Here is a 19672-nt window from a genome sequence, read left to right as displayed (position 1 = left end):
TAGGTCCATCCACATCTCTGCAGATGACCCAATTTCGTTCCTTTTCATGGCTGAGTGATATTCCATTGTATATATGTACCACATCTTCTTTATCCATTCGTCTGTCGATGGGCATTTAGGTTGCTTCCATGACCTGGCTATTGTAAATAGTGCTGCAGTGAACACTGGGGTGCATGTGTCTTTTTGAATTACGATTTTCTCAGGGTATATGTCCAGTAGTGGGATTGCTGGGTCATATGGTAATTCTATTTTTAGTTTTTTAAGGAACCTCCATACTGTTCTCCATAGTGGCTGTATCAGTTTACATTCCCACCAACAGTGCAAGAGGGTTCCCTTTTCTCCACACCCTCTCCAGCATTTGTTGCTTGTAGATTTTCTGATGATGCCCATTCTAACTGGTGTGAGGTGATACCTCATTGTGGTTTTGATTTGCATTTCTCTAATGATTAGTGATGGTGAGCAGCTTTTCATGTGCTTCTTGGCCATCTGTATGTCTTCTTTGGAGAGATGTCCATTTAGGTCTTCTGCCCATTTTTGGATGGGGTTGTTTGTTTTTTTGATATTGAGCTGCATGAGCTGTTTATATATTTTGGAGATTAATCCTTTGTCCGTTCGTTTATTTGAAAATATTTTTTCCCATTCTGAGGGTTGTCTTTTCATCTTGTTTATAGTTTCCTTTGCTGTGCAAAAGCTTTTAAGTTTCATTAGGTCCCATTTGTTTATTTTTTTTATTATTTCCATTACTCTAGGAGGTGGGTCAAAAAAGATCTTGCTGTGAATTATGTCATAGAGGGTTCTTCCTGTGTTTTCCTCTAAGAGTTTTAAAGTGTCTGGTCTTACATTTAGGTCTTTAATCCATTTTGAGTTTATTTTTGTGTATAGTGTTACGGAGTGTTCTAATTTCATTCTTTTACATGTACCTGTCCAGTTTTCCCAGCACCACTTATTGAAGAGGCTGTCTTTTCTCCATTGTATATCCTTGCCTCCTTTCTCATAGATTAGTTAACCATAGGTGTGTGGGTTTATCTCTGGGCTTTCTATCCTGTTCCATTGATCTATATTTCTGTTTTTGTGCCAGTACCATATTGTCTTGATGACTGTAGCTTTGTAGTATAGTCTGAAGTCAGGGAGTCTGATTCCTCCAGCTCCATTTTTTTCCCCTCAAGATTGCTTTGGCTATTTGGGGTCTTTTGTGTCTCCATGCAAATTTTAAGATTTTTTGTTCTAGTTCCGTAAAAAATGCCATTGGTAATTTGGTAAGGATTACATTGAATCTGTAGATTGCTTTGGGTAGTATAGTCATTTTCACAATATTGATTCTTTCAATCCAAGAACAATTTCTATGTGATTTCCATTAACACATTTTCATTATCTAATACCAAATACTGGTCTTTCTAAATAATTTATTTTTCCATTATTCTATCCATTGTTATCTTAACAGTTAATCTTTTCCAAATAATCCCAAAAATGATATAATATTTTTCTTGTAGAAATAATTTTTTTAGGTCCTTAAAATTTTTAATCTAATAAACCAGCTTTTTAGGTGTTGATAAATTCATTTGGGATTAATGTGTAATTTCTGGGAGCAAAAGCAAAGTATATAGTGCCATAAAATTGGTTTTGACTACTGTGTACTTATATATTAAAATGAGGGGGAAAGTGCTTCCTATACTCAGAATATCATAACATGCACATTATTAGGTTTTTCCATCCCCTGTTATAAAATAATCTAGTAAACTGATTACCTAAACTAAATAATAACTTATGTGGCAGCATGAGATGATCCTTTAGGTTTAATATTTCTTTATATATTTAAGTATTTTCCACTTTTCTACTTCCATAAAAAACACAGCTTATTTCATCGGGTGTTGGAGTTCTGTGAACATTGAACATAATACAACATAATACTCTGTCTTAAATAACTACTTTGTTCATACTAAAATCACTTAATACCTTCAAAGAATAATAAAATAATCTCTCATATTCATCCTCAGAAAATAAGGATGGAAGCACATGCAAAATTTGCAGTTCTTTGGCATCTAACGAGGGACCTCCATATAAATAAGTCTTCATCTTTTGCACGGTCTTTTGACAGGTTGGTTACATTTTATATTCTGATATCTTAATGTTTCTTTTCGTGAATCCCCTGGCCTATTTGGTAGGGGAGAGAGAGCAGGGATAGGAGAGAGCAACTTGCGATTTTATAAAGAGAATTTATAAATTATTTTTTAAAATCTAAGCTGTATTAAAAGGCATGGCATTTTCATTTATCTAACAGATTTTCGCCTGTCCTGCTCTGGAGCACCCAGTGCCCCTTCCTTTCATTGGATGACTTCACCAAGTTACTTCTGTGTGCCAGGAGCCATTCTAGGTGTCAGGGTTACAGCAACAGATACAGCCTGCTTGAGTTCACATTCAGTGAAATTTCATATAAACAGTAGATTGTATAAGTGTTTCTCTAGTAATCATTCTCAGTCTTCTGCCTGAACCAGACCTTAAAATCTACAGCAAAAATACTGACAAAGTGCTTCCATGGATTAAAACAATCTGTAGTTAACTGCCTGAGAGTTTGTCTAGACTACATAGATGACCCATACCCCAAATATGAGATTTGCAGTAACTTCCAAGGAGATGCCATTTATAGGTAAATTTACATACATTGGCATAGATAGCAGTCTCACCAGCAAGTCTCATAGAGGTGGCCCCAAATCTAACTACACTGAAGCCCCACTCAGGATCAGATGTGGACTCTACTGGATGTTATTTCAGCTGGTGATTTCACGCAGCATCACCATTTTAAAACGGTCTGCTGTTGAACCCCTGTAATGAACTGGTCCCTGGGCCTAGGTGCTTTACAAATACCATCTGTAATTTAATGACCGCCTGTCCTCATCACGTGAGGCAGTGAAGGCCCCAGTGAAGTTAAGTGATTTGCCGAAGATCGTTATACACGAGGTGAAGTGGATGGCCCAGATTTGAATCTTAGGTTGTCTGATTCCAAACTATACCTCCACACCTTTCACCTTGAATTAAGCACATTGCTTTCAACTGGTAAAGAGAATGGGCGCAGTGGGGCACAGACCAACATGAAAGTAGTGTTGACTTGCAGATGGTTCAGTATTTGGTGATGTGAACAGTAATATGTTGCTAAAACAAGACTAATTGTCTAAGGGTTTTTTTTTTCTGTCTTTTAGTATTTTTCTTTTAAAAGTAATGTATGCTTGTGAAATTTCAAAAAACACAAGAAAAGAGAAAAAACTATTTCTCCTTTCTTATTGTATCTACTGAGACTGGGGATTAAGATTATTAAAATACTGTGGTCAAAAGTTATTCTGAAGTATGATTACTTTAAAATAGTTAATTCAAAGCAAGAAACACAACTTATCGTAATGTTAATTTTAGAAAAATTAGAGTGGTAAAATTAAAGTAGGTATTTTGCTCTTTGTTTTAATTATTGGTGTTTATTGTAGGTCACTGTTCATCATGTTAGATAGCCTTAACAGTCTCGATGGTTCCACCAGCTCTGTGGGACAAGCCTGGCTGAACCAAGTCCTGCAAAGACATGATATTGCAAGAGTTTTGGAACCACTGCTATTGCTCTTGCTTCATCCCAAAACTCAGAGGGTTTCAGTGCAGCGGGTACAAGCAGAACGTTATTGGAATAAGGCCCCCTGTTATCCCGGAGAAGAGAATGACAAGCATTTCATGCAAAACTTTTCCTGCAATAATGGTGAATATCACACGGAAGTAGAACAACTTTATTTAGAATTAAATTATTAAAATAAAATGAAAGGCGGACACAACAGTGATTGTCAGGAGAACCAAACGTGAGAATTTCTCCCTGCGCTGATTTTTTCCCCTCCTCATGGACTAGCAGTGCTCACCTGGGCTGTGTCAGTATGTACCTTATCAGTGACCATCACAGGGGACTTAGATGTCTGTTATCAGTTGCTTCTTTCAGGGGAGGACTCAGCCCAGCTCTGGTCAGAAACATTCTTCAGTATTAATAAATAACCTTTAGAGTTTATAATGCTGGCCCTGCAAGGCTCTGTAGACACTTCACTGGGAATCTTTAGTAAGCTTATCATGCACTTCATATTTCATGCATCATTTTCCTCATCTGTAAAATAGGAATGATAATACCCATCTCTCAGGGCTTCATTGTGAATGTCAGATAGAGTAATGTTTGTGACATATTTAGTGCAGAGACTAGTGTGTTTGATAAATATTCTCTATTGCTAGAATAAAGTCCACACTTCACAAATTGCCAAATGATACCCTCTGTAATACACTGATAATGGCCCCCTTAGGTTAATATACCTTAGGGACAAAGGACTCAATATTTCATTTGTATCTCTTGTCAAATAATCCTGGGAGGTCAGTAATGAAAGGTCATTTGACCGAGCAGGAAGCTGATGCTTAGAAGGCTGTGGCTTTCTCAAAGTCCCACAGCTGGTAAGTGGTTAAGCTAGAACTAAACTGTCGTGCTCCTACTTCATCTTTAGTGTGTTTCTACAGAGCCTTGGTTCCTTTCTCTAACTGCCTTTCCACTGCTTCCCCTGAATCTTCTAAGAACATGCTCTACCCTGCTTATTGCCAGAACTCTTGTGTTAGCGCTTTGCCTGCCATAGTTCCTGCCTGTCAGCTGAATTCTCATCTGTCCTCTGAGATCATTCTCAGACCTCACCTGTGGTGTCATGATGCTTTTCCTAAATTTGAAGCATCTGATTTTGCACTGCTTGCATGGAACTAAGCCTCTCTAAAAGAATGTCCCCACAAAAGTACCGAAATGGATGTTTGTGATGCCCTGCTAGTTTTAAACTTCTTAGAGAGAACAGTGATGTCTTTTCCTTACCTCACCCTCCTGTCCTGGTTTAGGGCCTTACTCAAACTATATAATTCATAAATGCTTGTTGAATTTTATTAAAATCAAGAAGATTATGTATTTATATATTAACTATATACTAAATGATTTTAAAAGGATGTCGTATTTGGGGATAAGGGCAAAGTTTTATATTTTATCTGTTAAATGTGCTGTTTTGTTTAATTCAGTTGAATAATAGGCCTTCTAGTATTGAATTGTCTATTAAATTCTAGTTAATGGTCATCTACATAATTTTCTAACTTAAGTCTAGCATATTAATAAATATTTTAATAGGAAAATATAAGGAGGTAATGAAAGTAATGATTAAAAATCTTGTTCAGTCTACATTTCAGTTATTTTAATATATTTTATATTTTTCCTTTACTCTTTTTCTCATATGCCAGTAAGCCAAGTACAACTCATTGCATCGAAAGGAAATGGTGAAAAGACGCTTACCATGGATGAAATAGAGAACTTCAGTCTTACTGTTAATCCATTAAGTGACAGACTGTCCCTTCTAAGTACCAGCAGTGAGACAATTCCAATGGTTGTATCTGATTTTGATCTTCCAGACCAACAGATAGAAATACTTCAGAGTTCTGACTCTGGATGTTCTCAGTCCTCTGGTGGGGACAACTTGAGTTATGAAGTTGAGCCTGAAAACGTGAATGCACAAGAGGATTCCCAGATGCCAAACGCAGGCTCCCCAGATGATGATGTTCAGCAGGTAGTCTTTGACCTGATATGTAAAGTCGTAAGTGGCCTCGAAGCAGAATCTGCGTCAGTGCCATCTCAGTTAGAAATTGAAGATATGCCCCCAAAGGACAACGATGTAGATCCGGGTGAGGAGATGATTAAAAGTGAAGACCAGTCCGCTCAGCAGAGTCAGATTGCTTTGCCGAGTAACGAAAATTCTCGGTTTTTGTCTGTGTCTGCAGAGGAAGGCTGTGAGTGTGTGCCAAATGGAATCTCCAGAAATAGCTCCTCACCTTGTATTTCAGGAACCACACAGATTCTCCATGACTCTTCTGTTGCTGCTACAGAAACCAGATCTAGACAGAGAAGTCACAGCAGTATTCAGTTCAGCTTCAAGGAAAAATTATCAGAAAAAGTCTCAGAGAAAGAAACAATTGTTAAGGAGTCAGGTAAACAACCAGGAGCAAAACCTAAAGTAAAACTTGCCAGAAAAAAGGATGATGACAAGAAGAAAACTTCAAGTGAGAAACTCAAACAAACCAGTGTTTTCTTTAGTGATGGTCTGGATTTAGAGAACTGGTATAGCTGTGGAGAGGGAGAGATTTCCGAAATTGAGAGTGACATGGGTTCTCCAGGTTCACGGAGATCTCCCAATTTCAACATCCATCCACTCTATCAACATGTGCTTTTGTATCTGCAGTTGTATGATTCATCAAGGACTCTGTATGCTTTTTCTGCCATCAAGGCCATCTTGAAAACTAACCCCATTGCTTTTGTAAACGCCATTTCAACCACGAGTGTAAATAATGCATATACTCCTCAGCTGTCTCTGCTTCAGAACCTATTGGCCAGACACCGGATTTCTGTTATGGGCAAAGATTTTTATAGTCACATTCCTGTGGACTCGAATCATAATTTCCGGAGTTCTATGTACATAGAAATCCTTATTTCCCTCTGCTTATATTATATGCGTAGCCATTACCCAACTCATGTCAAGGTCACGTCACAAGATTTAATAGGCAATCGAAACATGCAGATGATGAGCATCGAAATTTTGACACTCCTCTTTACTGAGCTGGCAAAAGTCATCGAAAGCTCTGCGAAAGGTTTCCCTAGTTTTATCTCTGATATGTTATCTAAGTGCAAAGTTCAGAAAGTGATTCTTCACTGTTTGCTGTCGTCTATCTTTAGTGCACAGAAATGGCACAGTGAAAAGATGGCAGGTAAGAACATGGTTGCTGTGGAAGAAGGTTTCTCAGAGGACAGCCTGATCAATTTCTCAGAAGATGAATTTGACAATGGCAGCACACTCCAGTCACAGCTTCTTAAAGTGCTTCAGAGGCTCATTGTTCTAGAACACAGGGTAATGACTATCCCTGAAGAGAATGAAACAGGTTTTGATTTTGTGGTATCTGATCTGGAACACATCAATCCCCATCAGCCCATGACTTCTCTTCAGTATTTGCATGCCCAGCCAATCACATCTCAAGGCATGTTCCTCTGTGCGGTGATACGAGCTTTACATCAGCACTGTGCTTGTAAGATGCACCCACAATGGATTGGTTTAATCACATCTACTCTGCCTTACATGGGAAAAGTTCTACAGAGAGTGGTTGTTTCTGTGACACTACAGCTTTGCAGAAATCTAGATAACCTAATTCAACAGTACAAATATGAAACAGGATTATCTGATAGTAGGTAAGGGTTGATTTTTAATTTTGTCATTATTAACATTTTTTACATATATTACTGCTTAATCATCTAGTAAGTCAGTTGCAGTTTGGGGAAGTAAATTAGTGGTTCTCATTAGGTTACAAACAGTATCTTATTTTCATAAAGAACATTGAGGAAGAGTATCAACAAAAGAATCAGGAGTGGAAAACAAGGAATATATAAACAGGACTTTTTTCTCCTAAGAGCTGAAATTAATTTTGATGCTCTTAACAGAGCTGGCAAAAGTAATAGAAAGCTCAGCAAAGGGTCTCCCTGGTTTTATCTGATATCTTTATCTAAGTGCAAATTAATTTCACACTAAAATTAATTTAAAATTACAAATCTTTTCCCATCTGATTTTACTTCTCATTCAGGATTTTCAGTTTGGTGGTGAATTTTATCTGTATCCCCAGGCCATGTTCAAAATTAATCTGTCAAAATTATCCAGATGTTTAATAGACTAGTGTCTGGTTTATCTCCTGTATAATCTCAGGTACTAGATATAAAATATAAGAAAACTGCCTGTATCCTTTAATATTGAAATGCCTGCCATTACATGGTTGCTAGAGATTTACTGGCTGTATTTATTTTGTGTAGAATTTATTATCCAAAAAGAACTTTAGTACATTTAATGTGACTCACTTATTTTATTAGATGAGGATATAAAAGCTCCTAATTTATTCACTTATTTATTTATATAATATTTATTGAGCACTTACTGTGTGCCTGTCACATGCTGGACATTTACTACTGATAAAACACAAACTTCTCTTTCACAGAACTTGTGTTCAAATGGATACATTTTATTTCAGGCCTCTGTGGATGGCATCAATTATTCCACCAGATATGATTCTTACCCTTTTGGAAGGGATCACAGCCATTATCCACTACTGTTTGTTGGACCCCACTACCCAGTATCACCAAGTAAGACTGCACAAATATTTGACTGCTTTTTAAAGATTATGAGGCCTAATAAGTCCCATTTGTAATCCTCAGGAAGTGATACATTTTCTTCCCCCAACTTCAATAGCTTTTGGTCAATGTAGACCAGAAACACCTGTTCGAAGCCCGCAGTGGAATCCTCTCGATCCTTCACATGATCATGTCCTCTGTGACACTGCTTTGGAGTGCACTGCATCAGGCCGATTCTTCGGAAAAGATACCCATTGCTGCATCCGCCTCTGTTACCACTATCAATCTTGGAGCCACAAAGGTTAGATGATTCACACTTCACCCTTGGCGCTCAAGAGGCTATTTGAGGATTCTCCCAAAGATTATGTTCTGAATTTGTGAATAATTTGAGTAGTATTTATGATTCTCTGCATGGATTGTGTAATTAGTTATCAAGTAATTTTTTTAGCCGTTTTATTGAGATGACATAACACAAAATTCACTCTTTTTAAGCATACATAATTCAATGTTTGTGTTTGTTTTGTTTTTTAGTAAATGTACAGAGCTGTAGTACTGTCTCCACAACCTAACGTTTGAGCGCACCCCTCACCACAGAAAGAGGCCTCCTGCCCATCTGCAGCCCCTCGGTTCCCATCCCTAACCACAATCAACCACTAATCTGTTTTCTGTACATCGATTTGCTTTTACCACTTACAGGCCATTTCCTGTAAATGGAATTATACATTATTTGGTCTCTTGTATCTAGTTTCTTTCATGTGACATAATATTTTTGAGGTTCATTCATACATGTTATAACTTTGTTCCTTTTTTTAGGACATTTCAAGCTGACATTTTAATATGCAAATCTCTCCTGGAAAACAGTTTAGCAATATGTACAGAGATCTTTAAGTTTCATAGTCTTTGACCTAGTAATCTACTTTAGTAATGAATTCTGAGGTAATCAAAATTATGTAAATATATACATAAAATATTTATTATAGCCTTATCTAATGGCAGAAAAAAGAGAGATCCTAAACAATAAGGAAATGACTAAATAAATTATCTGTTCAGTGTTATATATTATGGAGCCACTAATGTCGTGGTTTTGAAGAATTCTTAGTGGATGGAAAGTGCTTAAAAGTTTAGTGGAACAGGGATGTTACATAATTAAACAAATATTGCATTTCTAATTATGTAAAAAAAATTTATCTGCAGAAAAAGGAATAAAGAAAATTCACGTGTTAATAGTGATTATCTTAATATGATGAGGTTAATCGTTGATTTAATAAAAGTGTTTTTCTTCTTATACTCTTAGATATTTTCCAAATTTTCTACTTTATATTTAGAGGGAAATTATGTGAATGTTTAAAAGCGTGTTAGGCTATGGCAGGTTGTCAAATTGATATCCCTCAATTACCTCATCTTGCTCCTAGACCTGACTTCCTAGATCTGGGAGTCATGGGAGCACACCGGGCACTGCGGGGGAAGGGTAGAAATCATTAGAAAATTGTATTTAAGTCCTGATGTTTGGATTCAACTATTATAGGGGTTTTTTTTTCCTTTTGAATTAAAATGACCATGGTTGCATCTCTTAACACTATTAAAGTTTCCTCTACCATTATGTAGGTAGTAAAACATACAAGTTCTGTATATTATTTCAAGAAAAACTAAAAGTGCAGTTATTAATGCTTCCATAATTTTTAATTCACTTGTCATTTGCTTAAATTTTTGTAGAACTTGAGACAGCAGATCCTAGAATTATTGGGGCCCATTTCAATGAATCATGGTGTTCACTTTATGGCTGCCATCGCCTTTGTATGGAATGAAAGAAGACAGAACAAAACCACCACTAGGACCAAGGTATGTATTTGTCTTTTCATTTGGTAAGCATATGGTGAGCACATGCTGATTTTCAATTCTCCATTAGTTGCAGTGGGGCTGGGATAGGGTGGGTGGTGGAAAGGCAACAAGTTTGTGTACAGGTTTAGATAATGATATATTGCCTAAATTTCTTAAATAAATGTAAAAGATATTTTATGTGAAGACAGGTAATTAATGTAATATTAAAACTGTAGCTGTATTTTACATAGAAATGGTAATATAATGCAATGTGTTTTTTAAATGATAGTCATTCAGGGTACAGGGCAAGAATATGGAGAGAAATTTTCATCTTGACTAGTTTTTTGTTACAACGTGACCTCTTAAATCATTTCTAAATGTAATTCATATGTTGTCTTTGGATTATGTATGTGAAAATTTTGTTGCTTTGTGGGTATGAAAGCTCAAAAAAGTGTTCTTGGACTTCACTGGTGGTCCAGTGGTTAAGAATCCACCTTCCAATGCACGGGATGCAGGTTCGATCCCTGGTTGGGGAACTAAGATCCCACATGCTGCGGGGCAACTAAGCCTGCGCACCACAACCAGAGAGCTCATATGCCGCAACTACAGAGTTCACATGCTCTGGAGCCCGTGCACCACGACTAGAGAGAAACCCATGCGCCATGACTAGAGAGAAACCCGTGCGCCACAACTAGAGAGGAGCCTGCGCGCCGAAACAAAAAGATCCCACGTACCACCGCTAAGACCCGATGCAGCCAAAAATAAATGAAATTAATAAATTTTTTTAATCTGAAAAGAAAAAAAGCTCAAAAAAGTGTTCTAGATTGGGTATAAATACTAACTCATTAGAATACTAAGGCTATTAAATAATTTATGTTCTCATAAGATATATGATTTGTCCAGCTAAAGGTTTCTAATCTTATTTTTGTGCTGATTTCACATTACATATAGGCTGACATATCTAAAGTAATAAAAATAAACATTCCCACTTATATGACATTTTGCATGTGAGGATTCAGTAGTAGATATTACATTGGACAGAACTGAGATCCTAGACTATTTAAAATCAGTCAAGCACACGTGGTTTAATATGGCATATTGAACACATGCATTTTTCTCTGCTTTCTTCCCAAAAATGAGAGTAAAAAAATTTTTAATGGCAAAACCCACAATGACAAAGAAATTGGGAGAGGTCACCACAAAAAAATAAGAGTCAACAAAATTTTGCAAGATGAAAAACACGTGTCTGAGTTGTAATTGACTTAGATATCAGTATCAGCTTCTCTGCTCTACTAAGTTGCTGCAAGAAGGGGTTCAATTCCCACTGTAAAAACTATAGACAGTTTCTGGAAGTAGAAGTATCAGGTACTTCTTAAAGGCAGAGAGTTAGGATGGGGCTGAAATCTGGAGGACTGATTGAGAGTTTATAGATCCCTTTTTCCCAACCCAAGCAACCAACCACCCACTTCTCTTACCCTATCCCATCAGGAGACTGGAGTCAAGTTTACTATGTGAAGAGTTTATCGAGAGAGGCTCTTGGGCTTACCTGGTGGTGCAGTGGTTAAGAATCCACCTGCCAATGCAGGGGACATGGGTTCGAGCCCTGGTCCGGAAAGATCCCACATGCTGCAGAGCAACTAAACCCGTGCGCTACAACTACTGAGCCTGTATTCTAGAGCCCACGAGCCACAACTACTGAGCCCACGCACCACAACTACTGATGCCCACGCACCACAGCTACTGATGCCCACACGCCTAGAGCCCGTGCTCCACAACAAGAGAAATCACTGCAATGAGAAGCCCGTGCACCGCAATGAAGAGTAGCGCCCGCTCACCACAACTAGAGAAAGCCTGCTCGCAGCAACAAAGACCCAACGCAACCAAAAATTAATTAATTAATTTTTAAAAAAAAGAGGGGCTCTTGACCCAAGGGCATAAGGTTGACACAAGTAGAAATTAGACTTCATGCTGAAACCAGCATTCAAAAGTCTACATTTTGAAAAATGGGAATCACCCTCACCCCAGTGAGATGGCAGGAAGTTACTGTGTCCCTCAGGTAGCAGTTTGGAGGATTCCTCTCTAGGAAAATGACCTGACCAAGAAAAAAGATCTATAGCTACTGAAGTTTTTGAGTCTCCTAGCAAAAACAAACTAGGCTGCTATCACCACACAGGAAGGCCCACCTATCCAGTAGTCCTGTGCACAAATGCTTGAGTTCCCATCATGTTTTACTTTCTTTTTGAAAGGCAATAGTAGCATAGTTGTTAAGAGTGCAGACTTTGAAACCAGATCTCTGGGGTTCAAATATTGACTTCTCCACTCACTAACTATATGACTTCTTCAGGGTAGCAGTACTACTTCATGGGGTTGTGAGAATCAGAAAGAAAGTGAGAGAGAGAGAGAGAGGGAGGAAGGGAAGAAGGAAAAATATATATGTGGCACTTACCAATGCACAGCACTTAATAAGCACTCTGTAAATATATATATAGTTATATTATTATTACTCACATTTAAAATTGATAGAGAGCCAACTCATGAAGAAAGTCTCAAAAAATTAGACAAAGACCGAAACAACTAAATAGAGAAAGTCAAAAGAAACAATGCATGTAACAGAAGAAAATGTAAATAATAGTAATGTCCTTCAAGAGGTAAAACCATATTGCATCCATGAAATAAGAAGAGATAAGAAAGACTATTGCAAAATTTTTAAGTTATCTTGAATGTTAAAAAATTTTATAGCAGAAGCAAAACAAAATCAGTTATAAGGGTTGGAAAGTGAAAGTAGATAAATACCAAATATAGGATGTAAATTTAGAGATATGGAAAATAGGTGAAAGGAGATTTAAAAATTACGGAAATGATACCGGAGGCTCAAGATCTTTTTGAAGAAAGAAGGAATAGAAAAAATGAAGGAAGAAAAGTATCTAAGAAATAGTACAAGGAAATCCCGCAGAAATGAAGGAAATGAGTTGCTGCAGGCACTGTAAAAAGAGATATGTCTACACAAAGATCAGCAAGTAATTTCAAAACACCGAAGATAAAAAGGAGATCTTACAGGGGCTTCCCTGGTGGCGCAGTGGTTGAGAGTCCGCCTGCTGATGCAGGAGGCACGGGTTCGTGCCCCGGTCCGGGAGGATCCCACATGCCGCGGAGCGGCTGGGCCCGTGAGCCATGGCCGCTGGGCCTGCGCGTCCGGAGCCTGTGCTCCGCAACGGGAGGGGCCACAACAGTGAGAGGCCCGCGTACCGCAAAAAAATAAATAAAAATAAAAAAGAAATTAAAAAAAAAGATCTGACAGTCTTCTAAAGAGAAAATACTGGTCATATTCAATGGAATAATGATAAGACTTGTCAACAGCAGCACTAGAAATTATGATGGGAAAATTAGTTTCAATCTATAATTCTAACCGAGCCAAACTGTCACTCAAGTGAGTTTTGACCATGAAGTGTCTCAAAAAAACAAAAAAATTGTGATCAATTCACCCTTTCTCAGCTATTGTAAGATGTATCTCCACCAGAGGAGGAAAAAAACAAGAAAGAAGGCAACATGGGGTCCAAGAAATAGGAGTTCCGACACAGAAGAAAAGGAAAGGGAATCTTTAAGACTGATGGTCACAGGAGAGATATCAAGATGATACTGTATAGCAAGCCTAGAGAGTACCAACCCAAGTAGAAGGTAGAGAGATTAATTATCTGATGTTTTTGAATACGCAATTACAGGACATTTACCGTCTTTGGCATGTTTGTGGATGAACATGTGATAGAGAAAACCAAGCAAACAAAAATAGTGCAAACACACAAATGCACGTGTATGTGCACACACACTTCTATTAAACACATTGTGACAATTAAGGAAGTTTTTTTTATGAAGGTAGAAAAATCCAACTGAAGTCATACTGCTTAATGATAACCATGTTTTCTTGTATATACTATCAGAATTTTAAACACATTTACATATAAAATATTATGAATACGGGTATTGTATTCCTTTGATGTATATTCATTTATTTCATCCATCTGCTGGTTGATATACAATTATTCATACATCTTTTATTTTTTTCATCATGATTTTAGTGCAAAGAGGAAATTTATATACAAAATATGCATAAATAATTCTTCATATCATAAACAACTCTGAAATGAATGAAAGTGCATACATAGTTCATCACATCCAGTGTTTCTTTGTGGAAGTCCTTAAAAAATTAAATTAAAAACAATCATATTTCTTTGAGGCAAATTATTTTATTAATCTAGACTCGTTGAACCTTATCATTGGAATGAATAATGAAAACTATTTTAAAGATTGGCAAAAGAAAACAGTTTAACTCTAGGGAAAACAAAAAGTCATACAAGAAAAGACATGCAGTGATAATACACAGCATAACCATAAGTAGTCATGTGAACCCTAGATGTTGATTTAAATGAAGTTATGATGTAACTACGTTGGGAGGATAGGGAGAAAAGTGTAAGAGAGCTAAACCTTTGTCTTCTAAAGTAGGAAGTCAGTAGATGATGTGTAAAATTAAAGAAAATATGGTGAAGTAGGAAAAGTAATAAGAGTGTATATTACTCAGAAATGATAGAAAAGAGCTAAGAACTGAGCATTGTTGCTTTGGGGCATGAGAAGTGCGAGGGCACTGCTGTTTTGTCTTAAAAGGCTTGTTGTCCTATTTGATTTTTTGAAATGAGGTACAGGTATTATATGGATAAAAAAAGAAATTTTACCTAAAGAAGAGGCCATAAAATATTCTCTTGATTCTGTGATGTGTCTTAAAAGACTTAAATATACACGTACATAAGTGAATACAATGATGTGTTCTCCAGGTTATTCCTGCAGCCAGTGAAGAACAGCTCTTACTAGTAGAACTGGTTCGTTCAATCAGTGTCATGAGAGCAGAAACTGTCATACAGACGGTGAAGGAAGTTTTAAAGCAGCCGCCAGCCATAGCCAAGGACAAGGTAAGAAGAACTTTGATTTGTTGACAGTTGTATTTCGGAAATGACCCTGGTAGGTAAGATATTTTTTGTACAATACATACTTTTATTTAAAAGGATTGCAGAAATGACTGCATGTGTTCCTCGAATCACCCTAATAAAAACAGTTCTCAGCATCTGCAGTGACTTGCTGTGTGATCATCCCTGTGGCCAGTGAAGAGCAGTTCACTGCTTGTAGCTCTCCAGATGTACGTCTAAGGCAGTTAGGGGCTGTGGGACCAAATTCTTAGGTGAGATTTTTCTGGTCATGTAAAGGAAGAGCACAGAAGCCAGAGCCCAAGGTCTGTTTACCTCAGTTGTTGCCTTTTTCACAGCTTCGTACTGCATTCTCTTCAGAATGAATGTCTCAAGTCTGTAAACTCCCCACATTTTGCCATAACCTTAGTGCTAGTCAGTGTCATTTCTTGACCATGTACAAACTGTGCTGTGCGAGGGCTGCCAAAAAATGAGTAACGGAGTCTCTACATTCACAATGCATTGTCTCTAGCTAGGCAGACATAAAAGTCTACAAATTACTAAAGTTATGGACTTCTCTACTTTTTTTGCTCTTTGTTCCAGAACACTAAGAGGTCCTATTTTCTTAAAAACTATTTACCAACTGAAAACATTAGATTTTAAGCCAAGGCAAAATAGACCTAATCACTTCCTTAAAAGAATTATTACACATACCTGAAAATATTATTTTTTCTGTTGCCTGAAGAGTGTATTACTTGTGTGTGTGAATAGCCAGTGTCCTTATTAACTTTTTTTTCCTACCATGAGTTTATTTTTATTTTATTTATTTTTAACATCTTTATTGGAGTATAATTGCTTTACAATGGTGTGTTAGTTTCTGCTTTATAACAAAGTGAATCAGTTATACATATACATATGTCCCCATATCTGTTCCCTCTTGCATCTCTCTCCCTCCCACCCTCCCTATCCCACCCCTCTAGGTGGTCACAAAGCACCGAGCTGATCTCCCTGTGCTATGCGGCTGCTTCCCACTAGCTATCTATTTTACATTTGGTAGTGTATATATGTTCATGCTACTCTCTCACTTTGTCCCAGCTTACCCTTCCCCCTCCCCGTGTCCTCAAATCCATTCTCTAATAGGTCTGCATCTTTATTCCCGTCTTGCCCCTAGGTTCTTCTGATCACTGTTTTTTCTTTTTTTTTTAGATTCCATATATATGTGTTAGCATACGGTATTTGTTTTTCTCCTTCTGACTTACTTCACTCTGTATGACAGTCTCTAGGTCCATCCACCTCACTACAAATAACTCAGTTTCGTTCCTTTTTATGGCTGAGTAATATTCCATTGTATACATGTACCACATCATCTTTATCCATTCATCTGTTGGTGGACACTTAGGTTGCTTCCATGTCCTGGCTATTGTAAATAGAGCTGCAATGAACATTTTGGTACATGACTCTTTTTGAATTATAGTTTTCTCAGGGTATATGTCCAGTAGTGGGTTTGCTGGGTTGTATCGTAGTTCTATTTTTAGTTTTTTTAAGGAACCTCCATACTGTTCTCCATAATGGCTGTATCAATTTACATTCCCACCAACAGTGCAAGAGGGTTCCCTTTTCTCCACACCCTCTCCAGCATTTATTGTTTCTAGATTTTTTGATGATGGCCATTCTGACTGGTGTGAGATGATATCTCATTGTAGTTTTGATTTGCATTTCTCTAATGATTAATCATGTTGAGCATTCTTTCATGTGTTTGTTGGCAATCTGTACGTCTTCTTTGGAGAAATGTCTATTTAGGTCTTCTGCCCATTTTTGGATTGGGTTGTTTGTTTTTTTGATATTGAGCTGCATGAGTTGCTTGTATGTTTTGGAGATTAATCCTCCTATTAACTTTTTAACAATTTCCTTACTGTTCTGAAATCACCTCTGGGGCATTTGTGGTAGGATTTTAAATTTGCATGTGAAAGCTCAATTCAGCATAATATTTTGAGCATCTACTTGTGCCCGAGATATTGGGCTAAGTGTGAAGGATATAAAAACAAATAAGAGCAAATTCTACACCTCTCACCTGCTGCACCCCCTGCTCTCAATATACTAAATTCTGAATTTTTCTTTATATGGTAAAAGGGGAAGTTTTCAAGGGAATAGTTCATACTAAAAAGTAACGAATTGGTAAATTTTAGTGGACATCAGTATTATTTTCTTGCCAGTTACTGATTTTTAAGGACAGTTGTGTTCTTTTTATTATATGTTACACTCAGCACTACCTTTAGTTAAAGATTACATTTTAAGCTGTTAGGAGTTAGTTCAAATTTGGGACAACTACACTAATTTAACAGAAACGTGTGGTAAAATAGATTTAAATTTGCATTTCATAAAAACTTTCAACCTAATTCTGATAGCCCCAGCCAAGCATAGGCTGATTAAAATAAAAATAGTGTTGACGCTTACAGAGTGAATGGATCATTAAAAGTAATGACTGGGGTATCAACTTCGGCTATGGGATTGGGGCGGGGGACTGAGAATACTTTGATTTCTTCTGTCCATTTTCAACTTTTTAAATAGCTTTTGTTCTGTGTTTTCCCTACTACATGGAAGAGAGCTGTGTGGTTTTTATGACAACCTAGTGTTTGATTTTGTTTGCTTTTCATTTTTTAATTTAAAATTGGCAGTAAAATACAGAGTAGTTGCAACTATGAAAAGGAGAGGCAGCATTTTTCTTCACTATAAAACTGATTTCTTTTGTTTATAGAAACATCTTTCTCTGGAAGTCTGCATGCTTCAGTTTTTCTATGCTTACATTCAAAGGTAAGATAACTGATGTGGATCTCTCCTCATTTCATTTAGCAGTGTATAAAAGTTAGGAAATATAGGAGAAAAGCACCTGAATTCTTTCAAGAAGTTGCTTATTTTTTTCCTTCTAAAACTAAAAGAACTAATAGTAGAAACAGAAAAACATTGTTTACGGATATACTAATAAAGGTCATTGGTCTCTTAATGACCCAGTCATGCAAATCCTAGGAACATAAACACCTAAGTGTATTAAAGATACACTGGACATTAAAACAGTGAATTGTAAGAAAATCATTTACATATGAATGAAAAGCTATATCCTACTCTTGAAACCATGCCTACTGCCACTAAATCCATTATTTTGATATAGGCGAACACATGGTAATCTAATCTGTTTTTAATGTTAGGAATGATGATATGAAAATATCTTCTTTTTGTGGTATTCCAGTTTTGCATTTAACTGACAACTGAACAGAAGTTAGTTGATTTGAGTTTTGATAAACTTCTTACTTAAGAACCTGAATCTTAATCCTCCCGTATAGGGTAGTTTCCATTTTAATCATCAAGCTTGGCAACAGTCTGTGATCTATGATTAACATTTATAAAGTTAGGTTAAACTGGTTGTGATTTAGTGCAAGGACTGCCTAAAAGCTGAATTTAGGTTACATAGAGAGGAGTTAGGGTTAAGGTCAGCCGGAAACAGAGGTAATAATCTTAATTTCTCTAGAGGTGATTGATATTCAGGATAGATTGACGGCTCTCCCTTAGGTGAGATAGAGACTCATAGGTGAAGACGAAAGAGCCAATATGAGAGAGATGTGGAGAGAACAGGATTGAGTAGGTAACTATGATGGCAGAGATTTATTGCCGTTGTATTGCAGTTGTATTTTACTTTTGAGAGTCCATGTGATTAAAAATTGGTATTTCTATACAGCAGAATTTCTAGACTAATAATTTACACTGGATATTTTCAGTGTGCTTGGTTTCCTTTTTATATATAATATTAGTAGAAAATATAAAGCTTTTAGAAATGTTCTATCACAGTCTATAAAAATACAGGAAATGTTTCAGAGAAAGTAGTAGGAAAATATGGTAAAGACGGGGAAATATAGGGAAAGTTAAAGTTGATGTTGGCTTTCTCTATATATAGAAGCTATGTTTATCTTGCAGAATTCCAGTGCCCAATTTAGTGGATAGCTGGGCATCATTGTTGATACTTCTGAAAGACTCCATACAATTGAGCCTTCCAGCCCCAGGGCAGTTTCTTATACTTGGGTAAGCAATTTCACTTAAAAATATGATTTCAAATAAATGAATAATGTTCATTGTCTGATTGCTGAATAACATGTTTTGGGTGACTGTGTGACGTCTACCTTCTCATAGGATTCTCAAAGGTACAGAACTAGATGTATAATATGAGGCCAGTAAAAAAAAAAGGGGGGGGGCGGGGGAGGATTCGGAGGGAACATTGTGTGTTTATACACGTGGAAAATGTAAATGTGCTAACATAAAGCTGTTGCAGCCTTAGTCACGTAGGAGAAAGTGTGGGATTGGAAGGGGTGAGGGTGAGTAGGACGGCTGAAGGGGAACTTCTAGAGGAGGGTCATTTGAGTTCAGGGCCCTAAACATAAAAAGATTTGGAAGAGTCATTTTCTCTCTGTCATGTTGTTTCCTGATCTATGTTAATAATGTGTGTGATTATTTGATAAATTCCAGTCACCCTTAACTGCATGCACCATGATGTCCTAGGCAATGTCTGTCTTTTGCTCTCCATTATTCTTGGTTCATAATATGTCCCTAAGAAGTATTTGCTCAGTGAATGGAGGTGGTAGGAGCAGAAAGCCTTTGTGGAACAGGAAGGGGAAGGGTACACTGGGCAAGGTACCTTGTCTCGTTTGGCTATGAAGTAGGGCACAGCAGTGGA

General features: G+C 37.1%; 1 protein-coding gene across 7 annotated transcripts in view; it reads left to right on the top strand.

The window, feature by feature from the left end:
* Positions 1-19672, top strand: part of DOP1A (DOP1 leucine zipper like protein A) — a 109424-nt gene that overhangs the window by 72627 nt on the left and 17125 nt on the right. For 6 of the 7 annotated variants that reach the window (XR_010933829.1, XM_067702676.1, XM_067702673.1 and 3 more), the window contains 9 exons: positions 1995-2095; positions 3471-3730; positions 5269-7258; positions 8086-8197; positions 8304-8486; positions 9899-10024; positions 14827-14961; positions 17708-17763; positions 18919-19023. Coding sequence is in view for 6 of the 7 variants with exons in the window: in XM_067702676.1 (XP_067558777.1) it covers positions 1995-2095; positions 3471-3730; positions 5269-7258; positions 8086-8197; positions 8304-8486; positions 9899-10024; positions 14827-14961; positions 17708-17763; positions 18919-19023 (3068 nt within the window). In the remaining variant the exon portion in view is untranslated. The remainder of the gene's footprint in view (positions 1-1994; positions 2096-3470; positions 3731-5268; positions 7259-8085; positions 8198-8303; positions 8487-9898; positions 10025-14826; positions 14962-17707; positions 17764-18918; positions 19024-19672) is intronic. The other variant, XM_067702674.1, reaches the window with a different exon arrangement.

The sequence above is a fragment of the Pseudorca crassidens genome, chromosome 13 (assembly GCF_039906515.1).
Source record: "Pseudorca crassidens isolate mPseCra1 chromosome 13, mPseCra1.hap1, whole genome shotgun sequence".
Classification (NCBI taxonomy): Eukaryota; Metazoa; Chordata; class Mammalia; order Artiodactyla; family Delphinidae; genus Pseudorca; species Pseudorca crassidens.
Note: the sequence above shows the minus strand (reverse complement) of the source record. Positions and strands in the feature narration are given on the sequence as shown.